Genomic DNA, 12,009 nt, shown 5'->3' with positions numbered 1-12,009 from the left:
AAGAGCTCGACAAAGTTTTGATCTCCTCTCTTTTGTGGAAGGGGTTAAAATGCCATCCAAGAGCTACGTTATGCGTTTATCTGTTATTTTTTGAATCTTTTTTCAAGGGTTTCCAGTGTTTGAACTCAATTTTCCTAGGCTGTAGAGCTGTGTAGGGGTTCTATCAGGTTTTCGGTAGAAATTATGCCCCAGGCCACATTTACGACTGAAAATGAAGGTTGATGGTTATTGGGTATGAAGTTCATTTGTCAAGGTATCTAATATCTTCTGGCAAGTATGGTATCATTTTCATGATAGGGAAATGCTCATGGTCCTTCGTGTGTATCGAGTCAGTAATACTTTGGCGAGCCGCGCAGATGTATAAGGGCATTGGAGCCAGTTGCCTGTTGTTAGTGGAACCCGAGTCCGTCATCGTGGAGATCTATCTTTCTCCTAATGTCGACGCCTCCGACGGTCAGAAACCTTTTGCTCAACCTGCATAACAGCAAGACAAGACCGCCTTCACGGAAACATTCGAAAATTAAGTGACTTGTTGCGGCTGACGTCTCATCGATCAAATCGATATATCACCAGCTCACGGTTACAGTTCTCGCCGACTAGATAGTGTTCGCCACCACAAATCAACCCGCAGCCGGTAAAGTCCAGGTTCTCATGGGAAACTTGACTTTTCCTTGTTTCAATGGTCAAGTATATTGTCTGGTCTTGGGTCCAGTTGATTGGATCAAAATGGAGACTGAAGCTCAAGTCGGCATTGTCGTCGGTTAACTCTGTGAGAATGCCAAACCAAGACTCTGCCAGGCCCATATAGTCTCTCAAAATTGGTATTTGCAGATTGCAATTGCCACGATAAGCAGGTAGGATCCCTTCAAAGCGCTTGCCATGGGGTCCATTTCCCTGCAGGGGTATGACGGTGGTGATGGTTTGGGGGTAACCGAAAGGCGTGATCTCGTCCTCGTCGCCAAGGCAGGCCATTTCCGTAAATTCAACAGCGTGGCAGTCATCTGTGATGCCGAGCTTTAGTAAAGCCGGCAGGCCTCGCTGTCGAACAGAAAAGAATTCGAGATCCCGGAAGCCAAAACGAGACATGATAAAGGGAGATTGGTCGACCTCGGGCCCACTTTGATGGCTAAATGGATCGAGCGATGGTCTGTAGGAAGATGGTTTCGAGATATTCCACACAAACAAAGACTCAATGGGCGCATCCTCATCTGCCGTGTATAGGCTGCGGTTTGGCTGCCAGATGTAGATCACGTAGTGCGTATTGCTATGCGAGGAGAAGAAACGGTCTCGTTCACTTAGCGGATGACCCAGGAACATAATCTTCCATTCATTGCGAGGGATGACACTCCATCCACCCTGAGCTCCGGGCTTCACATCGAACGATGAGGCGAAATGGCGATGCACACCGTCGCTGTCGTTGAGCCAATGGAAGGCTTTGGGCTCTGCCCACTCAACCACCAGTAATCGCTTCTGGAGTCGAACTCTACGGACCACCTTTCCGCGGATAATGAAGGGCACCATGAACTGCCGGTCAGAGCTCAGGTCCATCAGCACCAAACTCTGGTGATCCGCACTAGGGTATACCAGCAGCCCTTCCTCGTACGTCCACAGGGCCTCCGAGAATTGGCGGTCCACGACCTGCCTCATGTGGCTCGCGTGTGACTCCCACGGCTGAACCTGGAACCATTCACGGTCGCCTGAACTGCCGAAATCGTCGCACAGGCGGTATTTTTGTACGGAGCGGGGCTTTCCTCTTTCCAGATGGTCATATCGCGAGACAACCTGGTCGAAGACATTCCGGCTTTCGGGGTCCTCATTGTCCCATTCAATGGCCTGCGCTTCCTTCGTCCATGGAAAGCGCATTTTCAAGATTCGGGCCAACACCGGCGGGTTACCGAAGGCCTCATTCCACGCGCGCGAGACACGTCGGCAACGGACTAAATCGACAGGGTCTATGTAACCCAGTAGAAGCCAGAAAATGTCCCGAGGTAGATATGCCAGATCATGACAGGTGTCCAGACGGGTCTGGGTGGCCATCGCTGTTCGGCATCGAATAACAAAAGGATGAAGCTTCTCATTGGAGAAGCTTTTTTCTCTCCGCATGCCAAGAGCTTCAGGACACCTTGCGTAATCTTCCTTTTGGCCCAGCTAAGGTGGCTTCTTTCTTCTACTTTAAAGCGATGCTCTTCTGAGCTCTTGGCTCTCCCAACAACTGTCTACCACGATGCTACCTCCAAGCTCGTTCTTGCTCGCTGCTTCGCTGCTAGCAGCTTTACCCGTCAACGCCGATGGCATCTACACGAAAAAGTCACCGGTGCTCCAAGTCACTGGAAAGGACTACAATTCGCTGATTGCAAACTCAAACTACACTTCGGTAAGCTCTATAGCTTTGCTATTGTAGATTGAACTAGCGGGCTAACTTATAGCTGGTATAGATTGTCGAGTGAGCTCTCCCCGCACGGTTTCCCCGATCTTCTTCCTACTGACACTTTCGCTTCCCCAGATTCTACGCGCCTTGGTGTGGCCACTGCCAAAGTCTGAAGCCCGCATACGAGAAAGCCGCCCAGAACCTGAACGGCCTCGCAAAAGTCGCCGCGATCAACTGCGACGATGACGACAACAAGCCCTTTTGCGGCCAGATGGGGGTGCAGGGCTTCCCGACCCTGAAGATCGTGACACCCTCCAAGAAACCCGGAAAGCCGCGCGTGGAGGACTATCAAGGTGCGCGCACCGCCAAAGCCATCGTCGACGCGGTGGTGGACCGCATTCCGAACCACGTGAAGCGTGCAACGGATAAGGACTTGGACAAGTGGTTGGGTCAGAACGAGGAGCGGCCCAAGGCCATCCTATTTACAGAGAAGGGCACGACCAGTCCTTTGATCCGCGCGCTGGCGGTCGACTTCCTCGGTGCAGTTGATGTCGCCCAAGTGCGCAACAAGGAGCTCGCCTCCGTGGAGAAGTTTGGTGTCTCTGAGTTCCCGACGCTCGTCGTTGTCCCCGGTGGCGGTGCGGAGCACCAGCTGTACGAGGGTGAGCTGAAAAAGCAGGCCATGGTCGAATTCCTCAGCAAGTTCGCGACCCCGAACCCTGATGCCTCCGGGAAGGCGGCATCGTCTACGAACTCCAAGCCCAAGTCCAAGTCCAAATCCAAATCCTCCAAGTCTACCTCGAAGCCCACGTTTGTCCCTGACGACGAGCCAATTGTGGACGCAAATGATGAATCAGAAGCCAAGCCAGCTCAGGTTCCTATCCCTGTGCCCCCACTCCCTACCCTTGCAACCCCAGAGTCACTGGAGTCGTCTTGCCTGGCACCAAAGTCGGGGACATGTGTACTTGCCCTTCTCCCAGAGCAAGGCGAGGCACTCCCAGCAGCCGCCACAGATGCGCTTGCCAGTCTGGCAGAGATTGCCCACAAGCACGCGCAGCGCGGGACACACCTCTTCCCGCTGTACGCCGTCCCGGAGATCAACTCTGGCTCTCAGACCCTGCGCAATGCATTGGGCCTGGAGGATAAGCAAGGGGTGGAAATCATCGCTGTCAATGCCCGTCGTGGATGGTGGCGTCGGTATGAAGCCCAAGACGTTTACTCCGCCGTCGCTATTGAGCGTTGGGTGGATGCCATTCGTCTCGGCGAGGGAAAGAAGGAGAAGCTGCCCGAGGGTCTTGTTGGCGCGGCTGAGAAGGCGAAGGAGGCCGAGCACGATGAACTGTAAAAGATTGGTATGAAGATGTACGAACATGTGCGGAGTCTAGCTCGGCTCATATGTTTTTGAAAGCCATTGCATTATCAACAGCCATTTTACCGTCAAAACAGAAGTGAGACCTTTTCCGCATAAACAACTATTAACATATTATTACTCGCACGATGCTGGCCTGGATGAATATCCTGTGTCTTTTTGTAGATACTGTTACACAGCTTAAAAGCGCCCGACAGCTCCTAGAGATTTAACGAGGCGAGTTCACGGTTGGATTGCAGCCTCTTCCTCATCTTACGCGTATTATAATTGCCACTGCCGGGAATAAAGATTGTGATGTTGGACAAGGCGACGAAAATCTTATACAGCACTAAGAAATGAAGAAATTCTCATCCAATGTCCCATTTCTTAACCTACGCTTTACCCATGCCTACGTAGATGCTCGGTAGAAAAAGACGTATCAAGTCATTCATATATACAAGAGGCGAGGTACCTAGGTATCAGATCTCACACTCCTCTCAGAATACATAGAAAAAAGCCACAAAAACACCGTGAGAAAATGCAAAGCAACGCCGGGATTATCCAACACAACTCTATTTTTTGCGGCCCTCAGTGCCCTTCTTGATCATCTTCTGTCTCTTGGAGTCGACCTCCTTGTCGAAGATCTCGCGCGCAGTCTCACCCTTCTTGCGCTTCGATGACTTCGTCTTCACGCTGACGGTGTTAGCTCCACCGCCACGGATCTGTTTCTCAGCATCCTCCCAGGATGCGGAACCGTTGTCAATTGCGTATCTGGAGGCTAGAAATCAGTTATTGTTCATTCAAGTGATCCGAGATGGGAACGAGAGGATTCACTCACTTGTCCAGGGGAAGAGCATCGATCAGGGCGCGCTGCTTCTCGCGCATCTCCTCGTCGACCTGTTGGCCTCCCTCGCGAAGTTCCTCCTCCAAGCCAGTATCAAGAGGCTTGAAGCGGTCCTCGGTCACGTCATCGTGAGCACCGCCAGAGGGGCCAGAAGGAATCTGCTCTGCAGGCATGGTGTCCGCCACGGCACCCTCGACAAGGCCACGGAAGTGGGTGGAGACCTTGCGGATGATCTTGAGGAACATGGCGAGAAGCTGGGAAGATGGCAAGCTCAGCTCCTTCTCCAGGGCGTCCAGACTCTTGCGCTGGGAGCCGATGGCGAGGAGAATGGACTGCTGGACACCAGAGAGGCTCACCTTGCCAGCGAGACGGTTGGCAAAGTAGTATTCAGAGATGATGGGAACCATATCCAGGATAACGTGGTAATCCAGCAGGTTGTTGGCGTAGCTGTCTAGACGCTTCAAGTCGAAGGGCGAGAATGTAGCGTCAAGATCGGCCTTCTTGAGGACGCGCGGCGCAACGGACGAATCCAGCTTGGCACCAGCGTTGGCGGACTCGCAGATGCTCAGAGAAAGAACCGAGGGGAATTCGCGGAACTGGTAGGACAGCAAAGAAAGGAATCGGCGGTGGAAGTCCCGTGCGAAAGCGCCCAGCCAGGCGGCATCGTTGGAACCAGCAGCCAGGGTGCGAAGCATCACGCAGGAGTGCTCGCCGGTCAATTCGTTGGGAGTCTGACGAAGGTAGACCGGGACGAAAAAAGAGCGCTTCCAGAACTTGTGGAGGGGCGGGGTCAAGCCATAGCTGACACCAACGTAGTCGAGGGCATCCGGACGACGCTCGGTCAATTTACCGAACAGCGGAGGCATGGTGCGAATGTCACGAACGTGGACATTGTCATCCAGAAGATTCGAGTTCGTAAGCTCCTCGTCTGTCACACGAACCATCTCGTCCTGGGGAGCAATCATATCCTCATCCAGGCTGGTGAACTTGCCCTCGAAGAAGTCGACCAGAAGCTCCAAAGCACGCGAACCGTAGCCCATACCCACGTACTCAGGATTGGTCGCGATGCGGACGACTCGAGCGCCCGAGAGACCGGCAAAGTCCTCATCCTGGAACTGCTGGCTGACCAGCCAGGGGATCAGGTCACCACCAGCTCGCTGACCACGGCTCAGGCTGTTGAGAACACTTTGTTTGCTGATGCGACCCTCCAGAGCAACTTGAATTACACAGAGGGGCTCCGGCAGCTTGGTGGCCTCTTCGTCAATTGGAGGAACAAGCACGTAAAGCTGGTGTGCGGGGGCATCGCTCATGAGCTGGAGGTCGTTAGGAGTGTTCTTGTAGTGACTGGCAACATAAAGCGCCATCATCTGCTGCAAGAACTTCTCCGAAACTGGGTGGAAAGAGAAAAGAGTGTCACGGTTGACCTGGAGCAGCTGGCACTTCGAGGGGTGCGGGCAACCCTGGGTGTTCATGCGAGACTTGGGTAGTGTGGCATCGAGACAGAGGACCTTGTTCAACCACTTCTCAACGGAATCACCAGGGGCATAACGAATAGGCTCTGCGAGGGTGATCTCGCGGAGGGATCGACCACCGAGATTCTTGTCTGTACTTTTGGCGGCCTTACCAGTGCTGCGGTCTGCAACGTCAGTGTCATCGGTCTTTACACCACCTCGAGACTGTTCCCGAAGCTGCTGGATGAGCTTCAAAGACAAGGATCGACCGGTTCCTTCGTAACCATTGATGGTGGATGCCATGAACACCAGGTAAGGGCCCAACAGCTTCCGCACCAGCGGAAGAGGGATAGCGGCCGCCTCATCAATGACCAAGAGCTCTGCCTGTCCCAGGACGTGCGCATCTTGGGGCTGGATGTACTGAATAGTTTGACGGTGCTGGCGGTGAATGTTGACTCTCACAATGGCCTTATTGAAGTCAGGGTTGGTCGACTGCAGGATTGTGTAGTCGACATGGTCGAGGTAACCGAGCGCATCGAAGCCCTTGAACACGAACTCGAAGAGTGTCTTCAAGTTCTCGGGACTCGGGGAGGTGATGAAGATATTGCTGTATCCGTGTGCAATAGCTGCAGTAATGGCAACACCCAGGGCGGCTGACTTTCCTCGTCCACGGCCTGCGGTCAGAGTAACCGTGCTCTTCAGGGTTTTCTCCGCAATTGCATCGGCGAAAGTCAGAAGAGCCTTTGCCTGGTCCACAGTGCGAGCTAGGTTCACCAACGGTCCGATAGGCTGCGCCTCTGCTAAGCTCTCCTTGATTTCCTTTAACTCCTTCTTGGGGCCGGACTTTGACTCATCGGTGGATTCCGGGGGAGGAAGCGGCTTGACATCCTTGCCGCCGGAGATGGGCAGCACGTTCAACTCATCGTCGACAACCAAACAAGAATCACAGCTTCCCAAAGACAGGATGAAGCGCTCATTGAAACGGGCCACCACATCTTCGTGGGCCTCCGTCCGGTATCGCGAGTGAATATCCATGGACATGGTGTACAGCTGCTTCAAGCTGTTCATGCTCTTCAGCAGCAGAACCACCATACCGCCTCCCTCGACCGTCTCGATAGTGCGCGCCAACAGGTTCGGAGTCATGGCCTCGAAGTCCTGCAAAATACACATGCCGTAGGTGTTACCCAAAATCTTCTCCGTCTCCTTGTAGTACACATAGCGAATCTGGTTGAGGGTGATGAATAGTTCGAAGGGGTCCTCCTGGTTCGGCTCGCGGATACCACGCTTGACTTCCTTCTTGATCTTTGCTTCGCGCTTCTTCCGGTGACTCGTGAAGCCCAGCAGATCCTTCTTGTATGCCCACAACACGGACTTGTTCTGCTTCACGTCCACGCTGGACATAATGTAGTGAAGATGCACGATGACATCCTTGGCGCGGTCGCCCACCACAACGAAGAAACTGCGCTTCTTCTCCTGCACGCCATTTCGAATGAGGGCGGGGATGCGCGAGTCAATCGCTTTGCGCGGCATGATGAAGTTGGGGAGCTGGCCACGAGTAACGCCGGGCCTTTACGCTCGCTGTCGAATTGTCGAGGGGAAAGATTCGAGATTGCTGTGCAAGACAGGCACTAGCAAATTCCGGTCCTCGATTGAATCGCCGTAAATTCAAGGTCGCTGATCAAAGAGAATCCCGCCGAATCTCCAGCGTTCCAAAATGGGCCAACGAAAAAAAATCATACTGCTATCGTACACCGCCTGCCATTTCCCATGGAACTGTCTCACCGCCTATGGTGATTACATTATCGCATCACATGACCAGCGCTCGGGGAGGGTCTCAATATGGTTTTCCCAATTGGGAACTGGACCCGCCGATTCGAGAAGCACGTTGCTCCACCTCCCTTGAATGACGCGGTGATGGGTGCTCGGACGTTACACAGCTCTCTTTGCCAGCCTTCTGGGGAAGCGCTGAGACAGATAAAAAGTGATCGTGGTGCCTGTGCCGATCTCGTGCGCTCTGACACTCAGACTGCCCCAAGTGGAGCGCGCGGGAGCCAACTCTTGATTCTGGACGCTGATCGCTTTCGGCATATCTTGTTGGGCAAAACGCATTCCTGCCAGGGAGGAATTAGGCTAAGGAAGACGCCGCAGTGGATACTATCTGGATTACCGCCGGCCTCATTGGCCGGAATCCACATCAGGCAAAGGCAGGGCCCATGGTTTCGTACTCCAGCATATCCAAAGCGCCCACTGTTGACGCAACTCGATCACCAGTGAACCCTGCTATGCTGGTCTCTGATTAGCCGCATGCTTCGTCTCAGTGGCTGGTCCATCCAGCCCAATGTCAATCCCCTGAGGTCTCCACTCGAAACGGACCTTGTCCCTTTCGCCATGTTCCGGTTATCTCCAATTCTTGCGACCTCGCACACGCGCACGGTACGGTCTCCCATCGGACATTTGACCCTCTTGTGAGGAAGCGCAATGGACTGCGATACCATCCATTCAGGACGTTAAAGCTTGGGCGCACGATGGTGCTACTCTCCGCCGACACTGGGCTCAAGGTCTGTGTGGGGTAAGTCAACAGCTAGCGAGATCATTCCAGCGGAAAAAAGGCGATTCCTGATGGTCGCATTCTCTTTAGGATCTTCTTTTTGAGCTCTTTCTTCCTTGCGGCATCCTATAATGCCACATTTGCTTTTGGTGAGTCGCGACCGAGCTAGTGGATGCGCGTAAACTGACACACTCTGAAGACCGCCCGGTCCATACGGCCGTCTTGGTCTGCCTCCTCACAGGAGCAGTCTTCATAAGTTTGGGCCGATTCGTTCCGGCAGCATCTCGACCCTCCTCGCCAAAAGGTAAATGGACCGCCGTTCCGCTCTCCGACCAATTTGAACTGTCATCGCCGCGAATCTCGACTGCGTCATCTCCAATTCTGGGTTTTAATGAGCCTATTCTACCCCAATCTCCGTTCTGGCTGTCCCGGTTTTGGTGGAAGGTCGGCCTGTTGTTGGTCCTCTGTTGCTTGCGAGTAGAGTTGTTTCGCCGAGTCACTCTTCATTCCGAGTGCGTGCCTGATGGATATGCTGTAAGGCTTGGATGCTCTTCCGTGATTCGATAGCAAGATTTCTGACCGTGTCTCTTGTGAAATAGTATGCCATTCCGTTCGTTGTGTCGCTTTACGACTATTGGCGCAACCAACGATCACAGCCAAGGGAGGAGTATGTTCCCTTGCAACGGTCCCAAGGACTGCCTATCCAATTAGCGTACTCGACCTGCCGACGAAGCTTCCATTTCCTGACTCGAAGCCGCGTTCGAGGTATAATTGCAGCTGCCTTCCTTTCAGTAGCTGGCTACATGGCCGCGTCGTTCACGGCTGGTAGCCAGTCCACCTACGTGTGCCCGATTGTCATCAACGCAGCGGCTCGCCTTCAAATCATCAGGGTCACCAACACATTGGTAGACTCAGTCCTTTTGATTGGGGTCGCCGATTTATGCCATACCGGAGCTGGGCATGAGGGCAAGCGGAGAAAGCGAGCATTGGTGTCACTGGGAGCTGGTCTCCTGGTAAGTGGCGATATCGAGGACTCTTGGGCACGTATATCTAACGGCGAACTTAGGGCATTGCTCTCATCTGGAGCATTATTTCGAATTTCATAACGAACAGTCGTCCTGAACACAGCGGCCAGCCCTTCCTGGATGTGAAATACTCACGCAGTGCTCTTGGCGAGGCGCTACTAATCGTGTTCTTATTGACATCGGCGTGGCAGATGGTGAGGATATCTCTATTTTCATACTGTAAACCACGGAAGCTGACTTTTTTTTTTTTTTTTTTTTTCCCAGTTGCCCCATTATGGCGTTCTAGGGCTGTCGATCTTTGGCGGTTTCATATTCATCTACTTTTCCTCCACATCGACCTTGCTCTTTCAACAAATGCCGTTCCCTTTCATCTCGACGACTCAGGCCGTTCTTACTGTTGTTGCATCATCTACCGGAGCCGTCCTCTTTCTTCTTGCACGCATCATTTCCGAGGAAGAGTCAAAGTCACTATACCGCGCGAATATTTCGCTCCAGATAGTGTTCACCATCCTATGCGGAATCGCCGTGATCTTCGCAATTGGCAAACACCAATTCTCTCATACGCATCCAATTGACATCCTTATTCACAAAGGAACCATTCATTTCGACAAATACATCACCCAGGCTGGCGCCAGCAAGACTCTCGCAGATGCTGTTTTGGAATATCAAAGACGTTATGAGCAGCTTCCGCCTCCTGGATTTGACAAATGGTGGGAATATGCAACAAAGCGATCCTCATTGGTCATCGACGAGTTTGATCAGATCTACAAGAATCTGCTTCCTTTCCGAGCCATCCCCCCAGCGCAGATTCGGGACATGACACAAAAGTTGGCGACGAATCCTTTTAATGATCTCGGAGCTATCAGCATTCGAAATGGCAAACCCCATATCCAAGAAGGTATTAAGCCAACGCATGCATGGATGGTCAAAGGAGCTGCAGATATGATCGAAAACTTCTCCGAGCATCTTCCAGACATGGATCTCGTGTTCAATCTGAATGACGAGCCTCGGGTCGCCGTGCCTTGGGAAAAGGCTTTCCAGCTAAAGCGAGAAGCAAAAACACATCTATCCATCCCCCCGGAAAATGTGGTAGGAAGTTATTCTGCAGACAGAGGGCAAGGTTGGGGCCCCATAGAGCCTGCAGACCAAACGAACGAGACTATTTTCACGGATGGTGCATGGCGAGGTGTGTGGGATCCGTATGTGAGCGCGGTTTGCCCGCCTTCGTCTAGGGCACGCACTCGACGAATTTGGAACCGTCGTGACATCTGCCTGGGCTGCACAGAGCCCCATACCATGGGACAATTCCCCTTGGATTTCAATCTAGCTTCTGAAATCTGCCACCAGCCCGACCTGGCTTTCCTTCACGGCCTCTTGATCTCTCCCTCCTCGTTCAAGGTGTCCCAGGAGTTAATACCCGTCTTCAGTCAAAGCGCTCTCACTGGGTTCAACGACATTCTATACCCCAGCCCGTGGAACTACATGGACAAAGTCCAGTACAAACCGTCTGGAGAGTACCCCGATCCCGCATACGAGAAAAAGGAAAATTCGCTCTACTGGATTGGGAGCACCTCGGAAGGATACAGCCGCTTCAACGAATGGAAGGGCATGCCACGACAACGATTCGCCCACCTCATGAACAACAACACCCAGAGCCAAGTCTCTGTGCTCTTACCAGCCGGTCCAGGCCTCTATGAGTACGAGGTCATGGATGGCACCGCGCCCTCGGAACAATTACAACTGCAAACAAACGTCCATCTCGCAGACCCGATCACCCGCTGCGGAGACTGCGACGTCCAGCACGAGGAAATGGGAACAATCTCCCACGTCGATTTCCAATCGCACTGGGCGCATCGATTCCTCTTCGACCTCGACGGCGCCGGGTTCAGCGGCCGATTCCTACCCTTCCTGAAGAGCCACAGTCTTCCCATGAAGACGGGTCTCTTCCGGCAATGGTTCGACTCGCGCGTCGTATCATGGTTCCACTTCGTGCCCATCGATATCCGGCTCCACGGCCTTTGGAGCACGCTGGCTTATTTTGCCGGCGTGCCGAACCCCAACGGTGCCGATGTCAACCACCCGATGCGCATGGATGCGCATACCAACCAGGGCTCGTGGATTGCCGAGCAGGGGCGCCAGTGGACGGAGCTTGCGCTGCGCAAGGAGGATATGGAAATCTATTTCTTCCGGCTTCTTCTTGAATGGGGTCGTCTGACGGATGACAACAGGGACGCTCTTGCGTTCTCCCGCGTTCCGCTCTGATCTAGATTTTGCATACTCTATTCGAGCTTTTGTAGTTGGCTGTATATACTGTAATGAATGATTCTGATGAAGTATCACCCCAGGTTGGGTGTGTTTGTGCCTTGTACCTGATCTCCGTTCCAAGGTTCTCCCCAAACTTGGTAACAGTAGGTAGGTAGTCGGA

The 12,009-nt window shown here is 53.1% G+C and overlaps 4 protein-coding genes across 4 annotated transcripts; 2 read left to right on the top strand and 2 right to left on the bottom strand.

Annotated features, from left to right (window-relative positions):
- Positions 1-546: 546 nt before the first annotated feature.
- Positions 547-2,037, bottom strand: N7498_001450 (F-box protein; the record flags this gene model as incomplete). Its single annotated transcript, XM_058448513.1, has 1 exon — positions 547-2,037. The coding sequence occupies one exon, from the start codon at positions 2,035-2,037 to the stop codon at positions 547-549; it is 1,491 nt and encodes a 496-aa protein (XP_058313924.1).
- Positions 2,038-2,224: 187 nt separating this feature from the next.
- N7498_001449 (putative disulfide isomerase) lies at positions 2,225-3,713 on the top strand (the record flags this gene model as incomplete). Its single annotated transcript, XM_058448512.1, has 3 exons — positions 2,225-2,374; positions 2,436-2,443; positions 2,504-3,713. The coding sequence occupies 3 exons, from the start codon at positions 2,225-2,227 to the stop codon at positions 3,711-3,713; spliced, it is 1,368 nt and encodes a 455-aa protein (XP_058313923.1).
- Positions 3,714-4,288: 575 nt separating this feature from the next.
- On the bottom strand, positions 4,289-7,541 carry N7498_001448 (ribosome biosynthesis protein KRE33; the record flags this gene model as incomplete). The annotated part of the gene is made up of 2 exons (XM_058448511.1): positions 4,289-4,487; positions 4,555-7,541. The coding sequence occupies 2 exons, from the start codon at positions 7,539-7,541 to the stop codon at positions 4,289-4,291; spliced, it is 3,186 nt and encodes a 1,061-aa protein (XP_058313922.1).
- Positions 7,542-8,536: 995 nt separating this feature from the next.
- N7498_001447 (putative capsular associated protein) lies at positions 8,537-11,846 on the top strand (the record flags this gene model as incomplete). The annotated part of the gene is made up of 6 exons (XM_058448510.1): positions 8,537-8,580; positions 8,650-8,708; positions 8,759-9,093; positions 9,159-9,572; positions 9,626-9,778; positions 9,849-11,846. 6 exons carry the CDS (start codon positions 8,537-8,539, stop codon positions 11,844-11,846), a joined length of 3,003 nt encoding a protein of 1,000 aa, XP_058313921.1.
- Positions 11,847-12,009: the final 163 nt, after the last annotated feature.

This window comes from Penicillium cinerascens (assembly GCF_028974065.1).
Source record: "Penicillium cinerascens strain IBT 15544 chromosome Unknown contig_16_segment0_segment0, whole genome shotgun sequence".
Lineage (NCBI taxonomy): Eukaryota > Fungi > Ascomycota > Eurotiomycetes > Eurotiales > Aspergillaceae > Penicillium > Penicillium cinerascens.
Note: the sequence above shows the minus strand (reverse complement) of the source record. Positions and strands in the feature narration are given on the sequence as shown.